The sequence below is a fragment of the Ixodes scapularis genome, unplaced genomic scaffold, assembly GCF_016920785.2.
Source record: "Ixodes scapularis isolate PalLabHiFi unplaced genomic scaffold, ASM1692078v2 ptg000146l_1___fragment_2___debris__unscaffolded, whole genome shotgun sequence".
NCBI classification, from domain to species: Eukaryota; Metazoa; Arthropoda; class Arachnida; order Ixodida; family Ixodidae; genus Ixodes; species Ixodes scapularis.
This window is the reverse complement of record NW_024609922.1, coordinates 298130-319782: the sequence shown is the minus strand read 5'-3', so window position 1 is coordinate 319782 and position 21653 is coordinate 298130. Positions and strand designations below refer to the sequence as shown.

Here is a 21653-nt window from a genome sequence, read left to right as displayed (position 1 = left end):
TACTCCGTTCACCTCTAAGCTAAGACTGCAGTGGAAGCCACGTCCTCGTTAAACCAGTTATACCTGTCTGTTTTGCCACGTCATCACGCTCCCGCCCATGCCCATACCCACGTGCAAAGAGCGGGGTCAGGTGATAAGAGCAGCGATGTAAATGGTCGTACTTATTTTGGAGCAGCTATTGGAGCAGCAGAAAGTTCATTTTGTAGAAGCAAGAAGAGCTTTTGGAGCATAACCGCGCACTTCATTATCATTCATCTTAATGCAAATGTGAGGAGGAGGGACGTCAGATATTAGGAGGAGGAAAGACACCAGCTGTTTCGTTGCATGCGAAAGTACCAGACACGGTAACACACTGCTGATGGACAGAGCAGACTGCCGTGAATGATTATTTTAGGTACGAAATCCCACTGAACAAATGTTAAAATACAGTCGTTTTGCGTACATAGATTTATGTGTCTTTCAAGTTCTAGGGGGTTTGTAACAAAACTTCAATTCCTAAATCAGACAAAAAACAAAGCATAAAAACTAAACCTAAAAAAGAGTTCATATATACCTTATTGCAACACGTCTCGCTCTGGAGGAGTACCTCAGGAGAGTGTGCCTGTGATTAAGCCTTCAGATGATTTACAGAAACTTGTGTGATTCTTTTCATGTCAGCCTTATTTAGTTTTTTTGCAATGGATGACAACGCCAATTTATTGCTGAATAATAAAATGGACGCTTTAAATTTTCCGTCAGATGATGACTACTTTCTTCCATCAAATGGGAGAACCTCTTTTGGAAATGAATATTGCAGTTTTTTCAAGTGTTTCCACGTTAACGCTCAATCAACGCGAAATAAACTAGACGAGCTTCATCAATTCAAATTGTGTTTCATATAATTATGCTTTCAGAAACGTGGTTTACGAATATTACTGACGTGGTAAAGTTACCAAATGAAGGGTTAAGTTCTTAGAAATTGAATTTTTCAAGAAACAATCGTTTTCGGGAATTTTGAACACCTTTCCACTCCAAACATGCCAGAAATGAAATACGGCGCGTAGTTCGTAACACGTTATCCCAGACACTGTTCTATATAGTGAAACGTAAATGAATAAAAATTGAAGTCTACGAATTACTTTAAAGCTAGCTCCCGAGTTCCCAAGCAGCCATTTATCCAGCCACATTTTTTTAAATATACTTTTGTCCTTTTTTTTTTTAGTTAGTTTGCTTGTTTGCGGTTCGCCGATACCATGTTCCAGATTTCTCAAGCAGACATTGTGACATTTTGAACTCGCCATTGCCTACGATGTTTCCCTTGAATTACGAACGCTAATTACTTAACCGATATGTAGCGCAATAGGCAATACAGCCCATCAGTAGCGCATGCCGCATTACAGTCCAGCTTGTAGTTATTCAACATCACAACGTGAAAAACAAAAGAGCAGATATGCGTTTTTTTTTTTTTTTTTTCCTTTTTTTTTATAAATGATATATTTGGATGAAAGGCACATGACAATGCTTTATCGCAGTCGCCGTAAAAAGTTTGCTTCCCTTATTAGGCATTGCATAATTAGCCTTTATTTTTTTCTTTCTTGTTTGACAACTGCTTAGCCCACTGTTGGAGGTGTTTTAGCTCTTCGTCGGTGCAGGGATTCTGAAAAAGAGAATGCAATTCTGATTTTTTAACAATTAGAACACAAATATCTGCGCTCGGACAACTTCGTTTGATGGTAGTCGTTTTTTTTTTTTTTTAATTTCACGGCAATTCTTGTGTAATGAAACGCGCATCATAAAAGATCAACCCCAAAAGAGGCACTAATATCTACTTTTAGAGCACAGCTCTTAGGCGCCCGTTTCCGGCTTGAGCGGCGTAGGCCTAACCGCGCATGTTGCATTATGAGACGTTTCCCCGCTAAAGTTAGCGGGGAAATTTTCCCGCTTTGCTTAGTGGGGAAATTTTTCCATTTTACTGAGCGGGAAAAATTTCCCGCTAAATTTAGCGTTTAAATTTTTCCGCTAAATTTAGTGGTAAAGTTTGCTTTTAATACAGCGGGGAAATTGTCCTGCTAAAGTTAGTGGCGAAGTTTTTCCGCTAAATTTAGCGAGAAAATTTTGCGGCTAAATATAGTGGGAATGTTGACCAGGCAAATTTAGCGTGAATGTTTACACGGCAAATTTAGTGGGCAAATTGACGTCACGTGACCTCAACACCAATTCAATTTCCCCGCTAAATTTAGTGGGCAAAAATGATGCCTATGTCAAGCCATTCAATAATGTCAGACGAACAAGAAGTATTTTCCACAACGTTATCATTTAAAAACAGTAACTCCTCTGATATAGATGATTTCCAGATCAAACCAATTAAGTATGTATTAGATGTCTTGGCACCAGTTTTAACACATATTGTGAATGCCTTATTGTATAGTGGTGTATTTTCTACAAAAATGCAGATTCCAAAAGTTACTGTTTTGTTTAAAGGTGGAAACAAAAACGAACTTTCAAATTATAAACCTATATCAATATTACCTGTGTTTTCTAAATGCCTTGAAAAAAATCATTCATAATAGATTAACAAGTTTCTGTCAAAAATTTGCAATAATTACAGACTCTCAGTTCGGTGTTCGCAAAGGCCGATCAACGGAATTGGCATTGTTACAACAGAAGGAGCTAATTTTGGAGTCTTTCGAAAAAAAAAATAATTTTGGGCTTTTTTATAGATTATTCTAAAGCGTTTGATCGTATCGATCATATTACTCTCATAAAAAAAAACTCGAATGTTATGGCGTCCGTGGTGTAACAGTCGATATTATAAAATCATATCTTAATTTTCGGCGGGAATGTGTTGTAATAAATGGTCAAAGTTCTAACGTTCAACCTATCAGATCAGGAGTACCACAAAGGAGCATCTTGGGGCCTCTTTTATTTAACTTGTACATAAATGATATTGTTAACATCAGTAGAGCCCCCTCTTTCATTATTTATGCTGATGATACTAGCTTATTTTTTTCAGGCACTTAAATACAGGAACTGGTGTATGAAACTAACACCACACTACAGAGGCTATATGAATGGAGTGTAGTAAACTCGTTAGAAATTAACATGAGCAAAAGCAAGGCGGTCCTTTTCAGACCTAACAATAGAAATGTTAGTTCCAATTTTAAAATTGTTCTTGGCGTCTATCAGATTGAACTCGCTCAAAATGTGAAAACGCTTGGAGTTTATTTTAACAACCACCTGTCTTGGAATGATCATATTATCAATATAGCTAAATAAACTTTCAAAAGTGCTGGGAAAATTGTACCAGTTTAAAAATATACTGCCTTGTCGTTTAAAATTGCTCATATATAAAGCTCTTTTTGAACCTCTCTTAAATTACTGTAGCTTGGTGTGGAGCACTACAAGCCAGTCCAACCTAAATAAGTTACATATTCTTCAAAAAAAGGCTGTCCGCATTATGCGAAATGTGCCTTTTGACACGCACACTCGTTTTCTGTTCAAAGAGCTGCATCTAACATCCATTCTTGATTCATATGAATTTACTCTCCTCACGCGAAATAGATCCACCCTCCGATGTAATGAACATTTTTTTACTTGTATTTCAAATTTAACTCCCATTTCTAAACCTTATGACGTTAGGGAAAGGGAGCGCTGGAAAATTCCATTTAATCGCACGAACTGCGGGTTTCAAATTTTAAGCTACAATCTTCCACTTGTCTTAAATAAAGTTGAAAAACAAAATTTGTCAAACATTGAAAAGCTACATCTAAATGAAATTCGAGAACTTTGTTTTCACAAATAAAAAATAAATTGTCTTTGTGAGCTGTAAACGCATCCGGTTCATATATTTGTGTTTCCTGTATACATCCAGTCACTAGATGCTGTCGTTCTTTTCGTTCTTTGTGTAAAAGGTCAAATCCTTCCTCTCGCAGCAAATAGAGTATATAAGTGTTTTATATTTTTTCCCTATATCGCTGTCTGCTTGTTTTCCCCTGGTTGCTGTTGTTTGTAATCGTATGCCAATTGTAATGCTGCAGAGGCCTTGTCAAGTCAAAACTGTTTTGACTTTTGGCCTTTGCAGCCCACATCACTATTTGATGATGATGTAAATAAAAATTGATTGATTTATTGATTGATTGAAGACTATGTGTCACGTCACCCATCAACAAGTTCAGCGGCAGGAGGAGAGGAGGAGGATGGGAGGAGTGGCGCACTTTCCCCTCCGTACCCTTTAGTCCTCCTCCTCAAGAGCTGCGCTCTAGTTTCAAATTACAGATATTTACAAGCGTCTTTCATTTTTTGCAAATGAGATTGGGGTAGTTGGGTGGAGGCTTCGTTTCAGTACTTGCAGCAAAAAGATACTTTTTAGAGCGCAGCTCTTAGAGGCCCGTTTCCGGCTTGAGCGGCGTCGCCGTCGGCGTAACCAAGGTCATCCCAAGGTCACGTGACCCCCAAGGTCACGTGACCCCCATGTCGCGTGGCCATCCCAAGGTCATGTGACCCCCGAGGTACGTGACCCCTTCCAAGGTCACATCAAAGTCACGCGTTTAGTTCTGTTTAGTTCTTACTTGTTTTTGCTCTGATTAGCGACATTTCTGCTTGTCGGTGATTATACTTTCATTTACATTGTTCTAATAGTTATGATGACATCTATGTATAGCTTTCTGTCCCGACAATGTTTTTCTTTGCTTCGTCGTGTTCTTTTTTCTACTTATGCATTTTTGACGATTTTTTTTTTTTTTAATTTTTAGGGCGCCATCACACAAGCCTTTAGCTGGCTTTGATGCGCCCATACATATAACATTGCATTCCTGATGAGCAAATAAAATTTAATATTATTATTATTATTGTTATTATTATTATTAATATTATTATTATTATTATTATTATTATTATACCATTCTTGTATCGCTTCATATTAATTTCCATTACTCTTTCTAAACACTTGAGGAAAATGCTACCCATATAATGGACTGGTTTGCTCAAAACATGATGGACATTATTAAATCTAAAACAAAGCTAGTTTATTTTTGTAGTCCTCTCAAAAGCCACCCTGCTAATGTAAAGCTTCTTATTCGCCGATCTAAATGTGATCCATGTGCATGTATACCAATTGAGTCAGTTAATCATAGTAAATACTTAGGCGTTTATTTTGATTTTGTTATGTCGTGGAACACACATATTTCATACGTATGTAGCAAAATACGAGCTGTATCCTGCATGCTTTACAAAACGAGTCTTTGTACGTGTTGGTGTAAGGCTGCTGATAGGTCACGCACTTGCTTACAGTGTCACTCGGTACGGCGTAACCGTTTTTGGAAATTGTTCTAGTCGCTTGCAAACCAAAGTTGATTCCCTACTGAGAGGAATACTCACCAGCGTTGCATATAATGCACCTTTATCAACAACCAGGGATATTTTCAAAGCTCTCCAATTGGCAAACCTTCGTTCACTTTATATTCAAACTATTATATTACGCAACTTTTGGAATAAGGATTTCAAAACACCGATACTTCCGTCTCGCTCATTGCGATGCTCCCATCGTTTCAAGGTGCCGCGTTGTTGGACCCGTTATGGTAAATGCACGCGTGATGATTATGTTCCGAGTTTATTCAACGCTCTGCCGGACTCAATCCTGGACATCACCTCACTGAAGGCATAGAAGAAGGAACTGAAATATGTTGACTTGGATATTACTTAGTGCAAGCCTAGTATCAGTGTGTGCATAGTGAATTTGCAGGGCTATTCTTTTCTTTCTCTGGCCCCTTCTTCCCCAATAATTCTGAACATTTCTATGTCTTCTGTGTTTTTCTTGTTTTTTTTTTACAATTATTTGCTTTTCTCATGCCATGTAGTGTCATTTGGTAACTGTGTTTCATTTTGTTTTCTCGTTTGTTTGTTTTTTTTGTTTTTTTATATGTGCATTAATTTGCATATTAACTCACTGTCGTTTTTTTTTACTGTCTGATGACATTTACGACTTTTCCTTCTATCTTTCTTTTCCTTGATATGTTTTCCCAACGTCTTGTTTTCACTTCAGTATAGTTCTGCTGAAATTGTTTAGTTTTTACTTTCTTTTTTTTTGCAATGATTAGCGACATTTCTGCTTGTCGCTGATTATACTTTCATTTCCATTGGTCTCATAGTTCTGATAACACTTATGTATTGCTTTCTGTCCTGACATTGTTTTCCTTTGCTTCGTCGTGTTTTTTTTTTCGTTTTTTTTTCTACTTTTGCATTTTGCCGATCTTATTTTTTTTTTATTTTTTTAGGGCGTCATCACACAATTCTTTAACTGGCTTTTATGTTCCCTTACGTATAACATCGCATTCCTGATGTGCGAATGTAATAGTTAATATTATTATTATTATTATTATTACTATTATTATTATACCGGTTATTCCAAAGTTTCTATCAGATCGTACACAGCAAGTATTTGTAATATCCGAAGCTCTGCAGTGAATTTGAAGGTAGGAGTTCCTCAAGGCTCTGTGTAGTCGCCACTTTTATTTCATCTGTATGTAAAAGATATGGTGAAAATATACTTTGCATGTGAGTTGAAACCTTTTTAGTGTCACAGATATAAATCTGCACAGTGTTATTATTTCATTCCCTTCTACTCCTACGAATGTAATGAATTGGTGTTATGCCAATTTCATCAAAATTAACACAAAGAAATCAAAGCTTGAATGTTTCACTAATCCTTTGAAACATAAATGTCTGAACATTCGATTTTTGCTCCATTCGTCGAATTGTATTAATTGCCGTTGAACACCCATCGAGTACGTAAATGTAATCAAATACTTAGGTATATTTTTTTCATAGTGATCTATCCTACAATTCTCATCTTACCTACATTGCTAATAAAGTGCGAGGTGTATCCTGCCTTTTATATTCCACGAAAATGTTTATACTTCTCTCAGTACAAAGAATGGTTGCCAATGCTTTGGCATAGGGTGGACCAGGTTATGGTATCACAGTGTATGCAAATTGTTCCCATATGTGGAAAACTAAAATTGACAATATCCTAAAAGGAATTTTGCGTGGAGTTGCGTACACCACCGAGGATCCACCAAACGAGGATTTATTGCGTTGGTTAGATTTCCCCGCGATTTTCTACCTTTTTTGAAAGATGTGTGATAGCGAAACACTATTGGGCTAGCTCTTTTAAAATCGATCGCATTGTTCAGCGCTCGCTAAGAAACGGCCAGCGTTTTTCAATACCTTGAGTGGACACCAAATATGGAAAGAGAATCTGTTTTTTTTTATGTTCCATACATTTTAATGGACTTCCAGAGTGGTTTCTTGGGCTGGACTCCAAAAGACAGCTGAAGGAAAGCCTGCGAACATTGCGCTAAATTTCTTTGCTTTTGTAGCTATTGCTGAACTACTTAGGCTATGAATGTTTGTATGGTACATCTTTTTTGTATCTGACGTGTGTCGTGCTTATAGCGGTGACAGCAAGTTTTCTGCTATTCTAAGCTGTGCTATGCTTACTACAACGTTCTCTTAGCAAGACAAACCAGCTTTCAATCCAGTGTGACTATTGTACTGCACAAAAACTTCGTAGTCTTTTTTTGATTTTTGTTTTGATGACATTTTTGGGTATTTGTTTTCTGTTTTTGCCGTCTTTCCTTCAATGTGTTGTGTGCGGTTTCGCACGTTTATCATGTGTAAATTAGATAGTTTGTGCGACTTCTTCATTTCTTCTAACTAGCTATTCATTACTAATGTCATCACTATCTGTCATCATATTGTACTTACTTAATTCAATTGCGGGGTTCAAGTCCCACAAGCCATTACAGGCTTTGACGGACCCTTAAAACCTTTTCAACGCTAAACACATGCAAATAAATTATTATTGCTATTATTATTTTAATAAGCATTATTATTATCATTATTATTAAAGCAGTGCAAAGGGTGGGGCGCGCGAGCGTCTTGAGACGCGGTTTGCTCGGCTCGGGTTGAGACGGTCCCGCTGGGATCGTGCGCTGGCTTTGGCAGTGATTTTTTTTCCCCAGTCTCAGCTGAGACTGTCTTTCTAGCGAGTCCGCCCTGGTTTGGAACGAACGTTTATTCTACCGTTGAATATGGACGTGACGACCACCTCACATGCGCAAAGTTTTCAGTCACTAGGAGTAATAACCTTTTTACTCGAGCGACGCTAAAACTGCTTAAGTTAGTCGAGTCGCCTCTTTAAAGCTCATGATTACCGCTAATGACTCTTTCGCGAACTGTGGTTGGCACCGAGATGCTCTTCTATGCAAACCAATGTATGGCCAAACTTTTTCAACATACGACTTTGCATAGTGCCGAATGCAGTGAAACCCGTGTAGAACGAGCCCACGTACAGCGAATTATCGTTGATATCGAACTCACGGAAAATTTACATATAAATGCACGTAAAAAGTTCTTTGTATAACGAACAACACTCTGGCTAAATCGAACTTTTTCCCCCGGGAAGGCTTCCAAAAACGTGCAAGCAATCGTCTTCTAGCCTGTCTCTTCTCCCCAAAAAAGGGTAGGAAAGAACGAAAATTCCAAAAGCTCAAGCCGTAAACGAAATTCAGCGAAGAGAAGCTATTCGAAAGAGGGGAAAACTAGAAAAGGTACTGTAGAAAAGGTACTTACAGAAAAAAATTATTTCATCCCAAAGTGGTTGCCCACGAAGAAAAGCGATTCAGTAGGGGAGATAAGCGACAAAAAAAAATCTGCACGTATGCAATAAAGAAAAAAAAATTCCAGCGCGTTGTTACAAGGCGGAAGCGAAGCGATGAAAACGAATGAGAAGATCTCGCCTTACAACGAACGCATCGTGGAAGTTTGTTGTAAATGGTTTTCGCTATATTGAACTACTTGCTATATCGAACTAATCGTAGCGTGTCCTGCTGTTCGTTATAAACGAGTTTGACTGTATATCCCACCCGAAATTCATCACAACCGCGCACAGGGTTTCGCAAGACATCGCACGTGCTACCCTACAGTCGTTGTTAGGGGTCGGCTGTTCCCGTCGCCGCAGCGATTTGACTCCAATCACCACCCGAACACTGTCGAAGCATTGACTGTCATGAGACTAAGCCGTGTGCTCCCGCAGTACTCGTGTTCAATCTAGGAGCTGCATTTGAATATAGTTATTAAATATATTCCCGCGACTACGAGAACGATACGACACCTGTTACTACGTCATTACATTTGGTGGGGGGGGGAGTTGGAAGAAAAAGTCCACAGGTATCGTCGAAATTACACAGCGACAAAGACGCTTCATGATCACTGGCATTGCATTTAAGTACACCAAGATAGCACAAGTGCCGGTATGTTAGTGTAAAAAATGAAAAAAAAAAACGTCACAGCCTAATGTTGTTCTTTTGGGGGTGAGCGCGTCGGTTTACTATAAAGAGTTGAGAAATATTGAAAAAAAACCTAACACGATACGAACAGCACATTCGTAAAAAACTGTACTTTATGTATTCTGTCCCTATATAATTTCTTCCCTATCGCTCCAAGGCATTTTAAATAATAATATTACTACTTGCTACTTTCGCTAATGTTGCTACGACTGCTAATACTCTTGTTTTTATTCCTGCTCTTATTTTTGATAAATATACAGTCACCTTTACTACTTATATTATGTAATAAAATTAGGCGAAGACATTTTAGACCGCTTGCGTGTAGGAATCCAAAAGCATTCCTACACGAATTGCATTCCTGCAAGCAACTCGCCACGTCTTCATTTGTCACAAGGCGCTTCGGCGGTGACATCACACTCCCCCACTGCGCAGTTGCGGCACCTCCGCCGGCTCCACGGCGTCCGTGACGCTGCATATGCGTTGCTATGCTTTTTTTTGTGTTTTATTTGTGAGGCGCGTCCCCTTTGACCTTGAGCGACCCGCTGGCTTCCGTGACGAGGCATCTGCGTTGCTGTGCTCTGCTTTGTATTTCTTTTTTTTTCTGAGGCGCGTCGGCTTTGTAGCAATGGAAATTTATGTGCGTTTTGCTCATTTAAAAGCAATTTATTGGTCGTTTCGCTCAGCCAATGACCAATGCCAGCTAATGCTTTCGCAATTATATTTTTATACTCTAATATTTATTACAGCATACCAACTGGCAGAACCGGTCGTAAATATTAAGCAGAAATGGGCCTCATCACCAGGCTGAACGACGGACGGTATTGCACGTGGCCATTGCCTCTGCATCTATGTCTACTTGTCATGGTCGAGATGGTTGTTTGCCTAAACGCAACACTAGGAGGCTTTAGGGATTGTAGCTGGATTGTTAGTTTTCTGTTCCTGCCAGCCTCTTTAGTAGTCAACATGATCATGTGGAGCTGTATGTATAAGAGCTAGGTGTTAGCGATTTCATAAAGCAATTGTCAACAACGTTATGCACTTGTTGCACGTTAAAATTATTTTGTGCTATGTACCGTCAGTAGACTGGATACGAGAAAATATCTGATCATCTGAATATACACCAAAATGATGACTGACTACGTCTTTCCCATGAAATTCGATGGAAGGACGCATGCTCTTGCAAGTGTAAAACAATGGTTCGTGTACTAGCTCTGCACAGAATAAACAGAGAGCCAATAAGTACATTTCGTGCTATTACTAAATAACAGAAGTGTAGTGGCCTTAGTAAAGAAAAATTCAAAGATAAATACCTTTTTGAAAAATATATAAAACAGGGCATCTGTCATATAACTAATACCCGCAAAATCACAACAATAACAACAAAAAAAAGCGCGAAGGCAGCGGGAAAATGTTTTCTTGTGACTTACGTGCATAGTACCGTTGGGGCAAGCTTCGTTCGGCAACGGCACCGTCTGGTCTCCGCATCCGAGCTCGCACGTACCAAAATTCCAACCATTATAATTCTGCGTTGCATCGACATATAATGTCACAGAAAAGGCTCGAGGTACGCCTAAGCACTTCATATGAGTTGTGAATGCGAAAGCAGGTACATCATTTTTCCACTGTTTTATTTCCTCTGCAGCGTATTTGCGTCGACGGCGTCGACTGGAGTTCCTGGATAGGCTCCCTACGTTAGCCAGAATTGCGCGTCTGTTTTCCACGCGGCGCCGCGCCGCTATTCGCCGAGATCCGATCACGTGAGGAGGCGGATCAAGTGCCGTGCAAGAGAGTAGACGTCGCGCGTGCCCCGACGTACGTTCCCCTGCTTTTGAGCGCGCCGTGCGTTTCGAACACGCGGCGCCGCTATTCGCCGAATTCAGTCACGTAATGAGCGTGATCAACCTACCGTGCGGGAAAGACGGCGCTACGGCGATGAACGCGCAACTCTGGCTCCCGTCGACTAGGGTGCCCACATGTGTGTCTGTCTCAGGTTGAAGACATCCATTGTTGCCCTCAATGTGCCAGCGCGTGACGCTCTCGCGCACTCGGTGCGTGACTTGGGCGGTAAAATCGCATCTATGCATCCAAAGCTACGCACTCGAGCTAAGTGACAGCCGGATTGCGTGCGCTTCAAATTTCATAAAAAACGATTGGAAGAAGGAATGGCTGAGAGGTCACCACTCAAGCAAAAGCGCGTGTGTGTATCAACCTCGTTGGTGTGTATGAAAGTATGAAGGCACTCTACCGTCGACCAGAGCCGTATATGGCGAGAGTTTGGTCAGTCTACTCTTCTCCCGAGTGAGCCAATCAGCACGCGGCGCAGAGCGAGAGGCATGAGCACTTCCGCGTGAACTCCCGGCTGCTCCCAGCTGAGTGGATAGGGCCACCAGTTTCGTTCACTCTCCCAACGGAATGCGTGGGATCGGCATCTAAATCTCGATTATTTCCTTTTATATCGCTGGCTCTGGCAAGAAAATGACATACTGTTATTCCTCGGTGGGATAAAAAGCTAATAAATGAAGTTTTTCGGCGTATGGCCACAAACTTTACTCAGGCGAAAAAGAAGTCGGTCCGTATAGCAGTCGACGCGTAGCCTCAGCAGTGCTCTTCTCCGACCAGTCTCCGACAGCGTTGCAAAAAAATGGCAGTCGTCTCTTCTCTGCTCCCTTCTTTCTCTCTCGATCCTTCGGCGCTCTCCTCCCATTCATTTAGTTTTCTCATCTCCGGCGCCTTCGTCGCCACACCCACTGGCAAAACTCTTCGAACATACGGCTCTGCCGTCGACAGACACGCAGAGCCATGGGGTGGCCGGTCGTTTAAACTGACGCGCAGCGTGTTTCAACAACCGGCCACCCCATGGCGCTGCGTGTCCGGCCATTGTAGAGTTCCTGTATAGACCTTTTCCACAAGGTCGCCGCCATCTTGAAATGTCGTCACTTCCAGTATGGGCGAAAACATTGTTTTGCCGTCGCCACGCCAATAGAAGGCATTTATGACATAAACCTAACCGTCGCACATTCTCGTTTTGGCTCCCCTCTATTTTTTTGCTAGTTATATTTTGAAACGTTTTATTATTTTGTCGTCGCCCATACTGGAAGTGACGACGATTCAAGATGGAGGCGCCCCTGTGGTAAATGTCTATAGGCTCCCTACGGGAGCCAGAGTTGCGCGTTTGATTCCACGTGCCGCGTGCCGCCCTCGCCGCTATTCGCCGAGATCCGATCACGTGAGGAACCGTATCAAGTGTCGCGCAGCAAAGTAGACGTTGCACGCGCCCTGGCGTACGTTCCGCGCGTGCAACGTCCACTTTGCTGCTATTCGCCGAATTCAGTCACGTGAGGAGCTGCATCCACATGCCATGCATGAACGCGCAACTTTGGCTCCCGTAGGGAGCATATACAGGAACTCTAGGCCATTGTAGGGTGCCTCAATGAACGCGCTTCCGTCCAGGGTGGAGACCAAGGAGCAAGTTGTCCGCACCTTGCGCAGGAGTTGCGGCAGAGGCGGTCCCAAACATTGGTTCTAGGTCGCTAGCCGGGGGGGGGGGGGGGCAATCATTTAGGCAGCGGGGGCGACCATAAAATCCGAGGCGGACGGAGCCCTAGATATTATGTCACCACCTTGTCACACGGTGCCGTCTACACGAAAAGGACCTCAAAGTGACGGGCGACACTCTCCTCTAAAGAGAGATGACAGAACTCGAAATAATCTGTGAGGTGTGGCTAGTGTACATCGTTGAAGTCAACTTGCCACTTCCAGTGAACAAGAGTGCTCCCACATTCTTCAAACAACACAAAAACACGACCGAAGAAGTTTTAGAGGGAACGACTTCTCCCCCTCCCCTCCCCCCTGCCCGATACGGAAAGATCGCCGTGTATTGGCCTCTTATGCGTCCCTGTGGTTACGCGATGTATCAATAACTTGGTAAGATTGTGAGTGTTTCCTGAAATATTACGAGGTTTCGTGCTAAAGGCAGGATCTTAGTACAAGCGTTTATTAAATGATGAGTCTTCGCGTTATAACATAATAGAAAGACCCTTTGAATTATCTAAACATATATTAGTTTTTGATTGTCCGCAAGACTTACACTATATCCAGAGAGTTTGCAATATATATCTCCTTTGTAATAAAGAGCAAGCCAGCAGTTATCAGCACCAAAGAAAGGCCTCTCTGAAAAAAAAATGTTATGAAGGTACAGCGAGGCAAGGAGATTAATGTGAGTTTTAGTATTGCGTATACGATCAAACGCTAGGATTGATAGTAATCCCTGGAAAAGGGGAACAAGGGGGGCAAAGGAAAAACATAAATCTCGAAACAGAGCAAATACCAAAACATAGTTTGGAGATTTCTGTTTGTGCTTTGTCCCCTTGTTCCACTTCTCCAGTGATTGTTATCGTTATTCTTGTCCAGCTCGCTTGCACCTTTGCAATAATTGCATTATCGTAGCATGCACTGTGCTTTGCGTTAGCATTACGTAAAATGCTGGTACCTTTTAGTCTTGTAGTCACAAGTTTGCTTAATTAAATTTTGATATCAAGCTCCCCTTTTGTCAATCATTTTTATTCGAAAAAAAGTTCATCTTAAGTTAATCAATAAAACATTTTAATGTCAGATTTGCGAATTGGGTGACCAGCACAAAACATCCGATGAAATCAATAAACATCAACATCTGTTGTTTTTAGCACTAGAGATTAGGTACATTTTTAATAACTGATTGCTTAACCATCTCTACAGTTTCCAAAACTGCAAAACCCCGGGGGGGCGCGACAGCTTCAACTGCTACATTCAACATAATCCACTTCCTTAAACGCTTTCGTATAGAAACAATATTAGCACTTTAAGACTGCAGCGTTTGTAAGACTCCTAAAGGTTCCCTGAGGACTGGTGTTTAATTCTTTCAATTTTAGGTACCCTGAGGAGGTGTCTAAGATCGCGTGAATATGGCAATAACTCACTTCAGGCTCGAAGCATTCTAGAAATCCCTAAATCATTACGATACGCTGCCTATTTCCCTACAGAAATACAATCAAATATCGCAACAGACCGAGGTCGTCTTCGGCGATAGGAGGCGCATGTTCCGAAACAAGGACCACTGTCAGACAATGGCAGGCGAAGTATCTTGGCGCCTACCGACCGGTGGAACTGCGGAGTGATATCTCGAATGCGCGCGGCTTACTGCACTTAGCCCGGACCACGATTCAACACAGCGCGCGCCCTCGAGAGCTGACGACCGGACACATCACTCCCGCGGAAGACAGAAAAAAAATAAAGAGAAACAAACACGGCGCTCTCTTTATGATACGATTATTGCAATAAAACGTTCCCTCTCGGCGAAAAGCTAACATTTGTCGCCTACTCTCTCGTTTGCTTTTATCATCTACAAAAGCATACAGATTTTGTAATAACAGCGTTTGCAATCTCAACGATATGTCAAGTTTTGATTGGTCGCGTGTCGTCCTGGCTTCCGGAACAATGCTCCTTCCATCGCCAGAGAGGAATTCCGTGTGTTCAGTCTTTGCTTTTAAATAGTGAAATCGGCCAAGCATCGCTATGATTTACAAATTTTCAGGATGCTTAAAGCCCACAGAGAGTCATCGCCGTGTTTAGACGATCTCAGAAACCTCTTCAGGGCACCATTATATGGTGTGCGATGCACTGTCTTTGTTTTGGTCAGATGTGAATTAACACTACGTGTTCCAACCGCATCAAACACCTGATGTTCTAAAGCATTGGTTGCAATATCAAACGACGTTCAGAGAGCAGCGGTGGTCTTCATTGACAGGTGTTTCTTCAAGAACTAAGGCTGGCAAAACATATTTCGAAAGAAAGCAGAAAAAAATGTTTATATATATATATATATATATATATGAACGAATATGTGCAGATGAATGAACCGTACTTAATCCAATGAATTATATAATCCAAGTTTTTCAGGAACCCGCCGAAAGCCAAAAAACGGCGGAGCCAGGATATATAAATATATATATTGCCACCCGCAGAGCCGAGAAGGCAACGCTCGGTCACGGTCTTCTAGAAGATTCCCGGTCATCCTCGCAGCAGACGTAACTTTCCCTCTGCTTTGTTATTCTCGAAAGTGCCAGTTCATCCTCGCCCCGAGCGCGCGACGCTCGAACCTTCTTTGCCGAACTTTCGAGATAGTGACGCACGGTAGATAAGCAGCTGCCCGCGACCTTGTCGAGTCAGTCCCAGTTTCGCTAGCGCTCTGTAGTGCCGCCGAACCGCCGCCAGCTTTTCTGCTACCTCGACGCTCTTTCGTTATTTATTTTTGGTTGGCACAAGTTCGCCCATTAAACGTTTATTTCTCCCTGTTTATTTCCTGTTTTCTTTTGGTCACCAACCGTGACATTTTGGTGGAGGTGCGGGGTACCGCATGCCCGTACAGCGTTCCCCTCCCGGGGCCCGCAGTGCAAGCCCGATTCCAAGCCCTGTGACAAGACCACTCAACGCGGAACCTGAAACTCGGACCAGTCGCCGAACCCAAGGTCTACACCCGGAATACGGACTTCTGCCACCCAGGACCAGGCAGCCTACGAGGCCGACGATGGACGACCAGCAATCGCAGTCCCCGACCGCCGCCGCCGTCGTCTACCTGCCTGTTACCCAGCACCTCCAGCGAGACGTCGTCCGAGAGGAGCTCCGGAAGCTGCTCCCCGCTGCTGAGCGTCCGGCGTCGCTGTCAGTCACCGAGATCGTGCGCGACGAGGTACAGCGGGCCTTGCAGCCTGAAACTCCCGTCAACGAGCAAGCCCCTGAGGAACCGCGGCTGACCTACGCCGCCATGGCCAGACGACCGCCGCAAGCTCCCCGCCAAGCTACGGTGCCACCACGACGTCAACCTTCAGCGCCACAGTACTCCCAACGTCGCGAAGAACGGCAGTACGTGCGCCCGGAGAAACCAGCACCCAGGAAAACCGACGTGTGGCGAACGGCCGACCGACGCCCGCTTTGTTACCATTGCGGGGAAGCCGATCATGTCTATCGCCGTTGCCCGTACCGGCAGCTGGGGTTACGAGGCTTCCACCCCGACGACCCGCGACCACGTTACGGAGAGCGACCTAGGGACATCGACGAATACCTCCGCCGTTCGCCATCCCCAGGACCGTCTCCCCGCCGCGGTTACCGATCGCCATCACCGCAACGCCCTGCATCGCCTCATCGTAGGTCCCGCCGAGAGAGCCTGTCTCCCGTGTCCCGCCGGGAAAACTGAGCGCGGCAATACCGGGAGGTGGTATTGCCGATGACGAACGACGCCAATATCCTCCACAAACGTCGGAGGGCTCCCACACTAGCCACGAGACGGATAGGAACGACGGTTCTTCGAGGGTGTCGAATAACCTCGACGTTACCATCGACGGCCACGACGCGAAGGCGCTCATCGACACCGGAGCAGACTATTCGGTTTTAAGTGGGAAGCTCTCTCGCCGCCTTCGGAAGGTGATGATGCCGTGGGAAGGTCCGAAAATACGAACCGCCGGTGGACATCTCATCACACCAGTGGGAAGGTGTACTGCGCGCGTGAACATCCACGGAGAGACCTGCCCCGTGAAGTTCGTCGTCCTCAAAGACTGTTCGAGAGACGTCATCCTTGGCATGGACTTCCTTTGTGAGTACGGTGCCGTGATCGACCTTGGAGCAAACAGGTTGACGCTGCGAAAGCCCGTGCTACCTCCGGAGGAATCCAAAACGTCGCCAGCCGCCGTCCGAGTCATTGCGGACCACGTGAACCTGCCGCCACGGTCGAGTGTTCTTGTGCCCGTCGTTACCGACGCAGTTGCCAGCGGGAAAGTCCTTCTGGAAGGCAACGTCCAACTGCTTATCGGAAGAGGAATAGGCGTCGCAAGGGGCGTAGCAGAGCTGCAGGATGGACGTTGTGTGGTCCTCGCGACGAACTTTCGACCGGAGGCGCAGCATCTCACGAAAGGTGCCACTATAGGACACGTCGAGGAACTCCGGGCCGACGCCGAAATCGCCACGATCTCCGAAGAGCCCTCGCCATGTCAGCCGTCCAGTACAGTGTCGCAACAGCTTGACGTTAACCCCAAGCTCAGCGCCACGGAACGACGACAGCTCGGAGACCTCCTCGCCGAGTTCGGCGACTGCTTTGCGACGACGTCGAGGGTGCGCCAGACAACAGTTGCGAAACACCGCATCATTACCAACGAGGACGCGCTCCCTGTGCATCGGCCGCCGTACCGGGTCTCCCCAAAGGAACGAGAGGCCATTCATGAACAAGTACAGGAGATGCTCAACGACGACATCATTCAGCCTTCGAGCAGCCCGTGGGCCTCTCCAGTTGTGCTGGTAAAGAAGAAAGACGGAACGCTTCGATTCTGCGTTGACTACCGGCGGCTCAACGCGGTCACGAAGAAAGACGTGTATCCGCTCCCCCGCATCGACGACACGCTGGACCGGCTGCGCCACTCCCGATACTTTTCGTCGATGGACCTTAAGAGTGGCTACTGGCAGATCGAAGTCGACGAACGAGACCGAGAAAAGACTGCCTTCGTCGCGCCCGACGGACTGTTTGAGTTCAAGGTGATGCCCTTCGGACTGTGTACGGCGCCGGCAACGTTCCAACGTGTCATGGACACCGTCCTGGCAGGCCTCAAGTGGCAGAGCTGTCTCGTTTACCTCGATGACGTCGTGGTATTCTCGGCCAACTTCGACGAGCATTTACGACGCCTTCGGGCCGTTTTAGAGGCAATCAGGACCGCTGGACTCACACTCAAGCCGACGAAGTGCCGGTTTGCCTACGGCGAACTGAAGTTCTTGGGCCACGTTGTGAGCAACGAAGGTGTAAGTCCTGACCCTGAGAAAACTCGCGCCGTAGCAGCCTTTCCACCGCCCACCGACAAAAAGGCCGTCCGAAGATTCCTTGGACTTTGCGCATACTACCGGCGATTCGTTCAGGATTTCGCCAAGCTTTCTGCGCCGCTAACGCGCCTTACGAAAGACGCCGTGAACTTCGAATGGGGTGGAGAACAACAACAGGCATTCGACGAACTAAAGCGACGGCTCCAGTCACCACCGATCCTCGGCCACTTCGACCAATCAGCCGAAACGGAGGTCCACACGGACGCCAGTAATACAGGACTCGGAGCGGTACTGGTCCAACGACAAGACGGTGCGGAGCGCGTGATCGCATACGCTAGCCGGACGCTGTCGAACGCGGAACGCAATTACTCAACGACCGAGAAGGAATGTCTGGCCGTCGTCTGGGCCATCATGAAATTCCGCCCATACCTGTACGGAACTCCTTTTCGGGTGGTCACCGACCACCATTCGCTGTGTTGGTTAGCGAGCCTGAAGGACCCATCGGGACGCCTCGCTCGATGGAGCCTACGACTGCAGGAGTACGACGTAACCGTGGTCTACAAGTCAGGCCGAAAACACAGCGACGCCGACTCCCTGTCCAGAGCCCCTGTCGAGTCAGCTACCGGATGTGCCAAAGACGACGACGACGACGACGACGACGACCACTTTCTTGGCGCGGTGAGCATTCACGGCATGGCAGCGCTCCAGCGGGACGATCCTGAGTTGCGTGCATTGATCGACCACTTGGAGGGACGAGGGGGTACGATTCCCCGAGCCTTCTCACGTGACCTGCCAAGATTCACCGTCCGGAGAGGTATCCTCTATAAAGAAAACTTCAGGGACAACAACTCGACGTGGCTGCTGGTGATTCCTGCCAGTCTTCGAGAAGAGATCTTCCAAGCCTGCCACGACGACCCAACATCTGGTCACCTTGGCTACAGTAGGACCCTTGCACGGATCCGAGAAAAATACTACTGGCCCAAGCTTCCGAAGACTGTCCACCTCTACGTCCGTTCGTGCCACGAATGCCAACGACGCAAGAAACCACCGACGAAGCCGGCAGGTCTCCTGCAACCGATCGCGCCCCCGATTGCACCATTCCAGCAGGTTGGAATGGATCTTCTCGGACCTTTCCCACCGTCGGCGCAGGGAAACCGGTGGATAATCGTGGCAACTGATTATCTCACCAGGTACGCCGAGACAAAAGCACTCCCGTCGGGGACCGCCGTGGAAGTAGCCAAATTCTTCGTGGAGTCTATCGTCCTCCGACACGGCGCTCCCCAAGTCCTGATTACGGACCGAGGATCCTCGTTCATGGCGCAACTGACACAAGAGATACTCCGCCTGAGCCACACCGACCACCGCCGGACCACGGCATACCACCCGCAGACCAACGGGCTGACGGAGCGACTAAACAAGACCATCGCCGACATGATTTCTATGTACGTGGACGTGGAACACAAGACGTGGGATGAAGTGCTGCCCTACGTCACGTTTGCGTACAACACGGCGATTCAAGAAACTACCGGCGTTACACCCTTTCAGCTGGTGCACGGCAGAAAGGTGACGACGATGCTCGACGCCATGCTGCCCCACGATCCAACGGACGACGGCACCGACGACGCCCAGCTGGTCACCCAACGAGCAGAAGAAGTACGACAGCTAGCCCGTCTTCGAATAAAGAACCAGCAACGTGTCGACGCAGGCCGCTACAACCTCCGCCGCCGCGACGCGGAGTTCCAGCCCGGAGACAGGGTATGGGTGTGGACGCCCATTCGCCGCCGCGGCCTCAGCGAGAAACTGTTAAAACGCTACTTCGGACCCTACAAGGTCATCCGCCGCCTTGGGGACTTGAACTACGAGGTGCTCCCCGACGGAACTCGTCCATCAGGACGCCGCCAGCCACGACCCGAAGTCGTCCACGTAGTTCGACTCAAGCCGTTCTACGCGCGTTAGGATTGTGAAACTGCATGTTTGTTTTGTTTCGCCGTAATTGTTTTAGCCATTTCCGTTTTCCTTTCGTTTTGCATCGGGGCGATGCACTTTTAAAGGGGGGATAATGCCACCCGCAGAGCCGAGAAGGCAACGCTCGGTCACGGTCTTCTAGAAGATTCCCGGTCATCCTCGCAGCAGACGTAACTTTCCCTCTGCTTTGTTATTCTCGAAAGTGCCAGTTCATCCTCGCCCCGAGCGCGCGACGCTCGAACCTTCTTTGCCGAACTTTCGAGATAGTGACGCACGGTAGATAAGCAGCTGCCCGCGACCTTGTCGAGTCAGTCCCAGTTTCGCTAGCGCTCTGTAGTGCCGCCGAACCGCCGCCAGCTTTTCTGCTACCTCGACGCTCTTTCGTTATTTATTTTTGGTTGGCACAAGTTCGCCCATTAAATCTTTATTTTCAGTTCACTGCTCGGCTTTTCGTCGCCTTCATTCGTGACAATATATATATATATGCACGACTTACGTCCTTGAGATGCCGGTAGACCAAGAACCACGGCGAAAACTACGAGCAGCACGTTTCTTGTATTGCGAAACATAATCACAGTCTAAGGGGAACGTCCTCCTAAAAGAGAAAGATTAATATGAATATAAACTCTAAACTCGACAGCGCAATTTTTTTCTCGGAATGTGGAGTCACCGTGCTCAAAGGAGAGCTCTTGTAAAATATCAATGGTCATCGATTTTTATGAAACATTCATCGTGCACTAAATATGTACAAGTTTATGAAATATCCGACTAAAAAATTTACTTCCTTTTGAGAAAACAAAGTATGAAGTTTACGCATCCGAATCACAATCTTCCGCGGTACAGGCAACACCGAGCAGTGGCGACATTGATTTTGACGTCAACTGATGTATCCAAAAGCTGATGCATTCCTCCTCGTTGTGTGTTGTAGCAACCGGAAGTATGCAACAAGACAGTGGCGCCACGGTGCAGCTCCTGGCAAAAACATTTCGCGTTGAATGCGACCAGACTGGCATAAACGTTTCTGTGTAGCAGTTAACCTTAGTTTCTAGGGCTGACTTAGCTTAGCACAGCACTACGTTTAGGGCCGCACTCTGAGCTAACTCTTTTTACACGAGACCGCGAATTCGAGAACACGGATCCTCTCCATGAGCCGACAAAAACCGTCGCGATCATCTCGATTCCAGCACGTCTACGCAATCCGCCGGCAAGCGAGGAACAATTTAATATTAGGAAAAGCGAAAAATACTTTTCACATAAATTTTATTAATTACTGGCTCTGATGAGTGTCGTCTCGTAGTGATTTCCAGACCGCCGCGAACGCGAACGCTTTGCAGAGGCATTTTCCAGAGTAGATAGAAGAGAAAAAAATTGCGGTGGCTTAGCTCGGCTATGCCAGGATATACGTATAGCGTGAGCTTATGCGCACAAAATGAGAGGCGCTATCAAGCGGCTCCAGTGCAGCGTCAGACTTGGCTACTGCGCAACAAAGGTGCACAGCTGAGCAAGCGGCGGCGCCCGTGCGTCTGC

At 45.7% G+C, this 21653-nt stretch overlaps 1 protein-coding gene across 1 annotated transcript; it reads right to left on the bottom strand.

Annotated features, from left to right (window-relative positions):
* Positions 1-1552: 1552 nt before the first annotated feature.
* Positions 1553-20695, bottom strand: LOC120846663. The gene is made up of 4 exons (XM_040218515.1): positions 20623-20695; positions 13414-13496; positions 10754-10849; positions 1553-1636 (listed from the first exon to the last, which is right to left on the bottom strand). The coding sequence occupies exons 1-4, from the start codon at positions 20693-20695 to the stop codon at positions 1553-1555; spliced, it is 336 nt and encodes a 111-aa protein (XP_040074449.1).
* Positions 20696-21653: the final 958 nt, after the last annotated feature.

What these genes read in the sequence shown, in the direction of transcription:
- LOC120846663 (XM_040218515.1), bottom strand. Translation starts at nt 20,695, where the DNA reads ATGTTTCGCAATACAAGAAACGTGCTGCTCGTAGTTTTCGCCGTGGTT. An exon ending in GCAAACTCTCTGGATATAGT is followed by an intron (nt 10,850 to 13,413) that starts GTAAGTCTTGCG and finishes GATGCAACGCAG; the next exon opens with AATTATAATGGTTGGAATTT. An exon ending in GCCCCAACGGTACTATGCAC is followed by an intron (nt 1,637 to 10,753) that starts GTAAGTCACAAG and finishes TCTCTTTTTCAG; the next exon opens with AATCCCTGCACCGACGAAGA.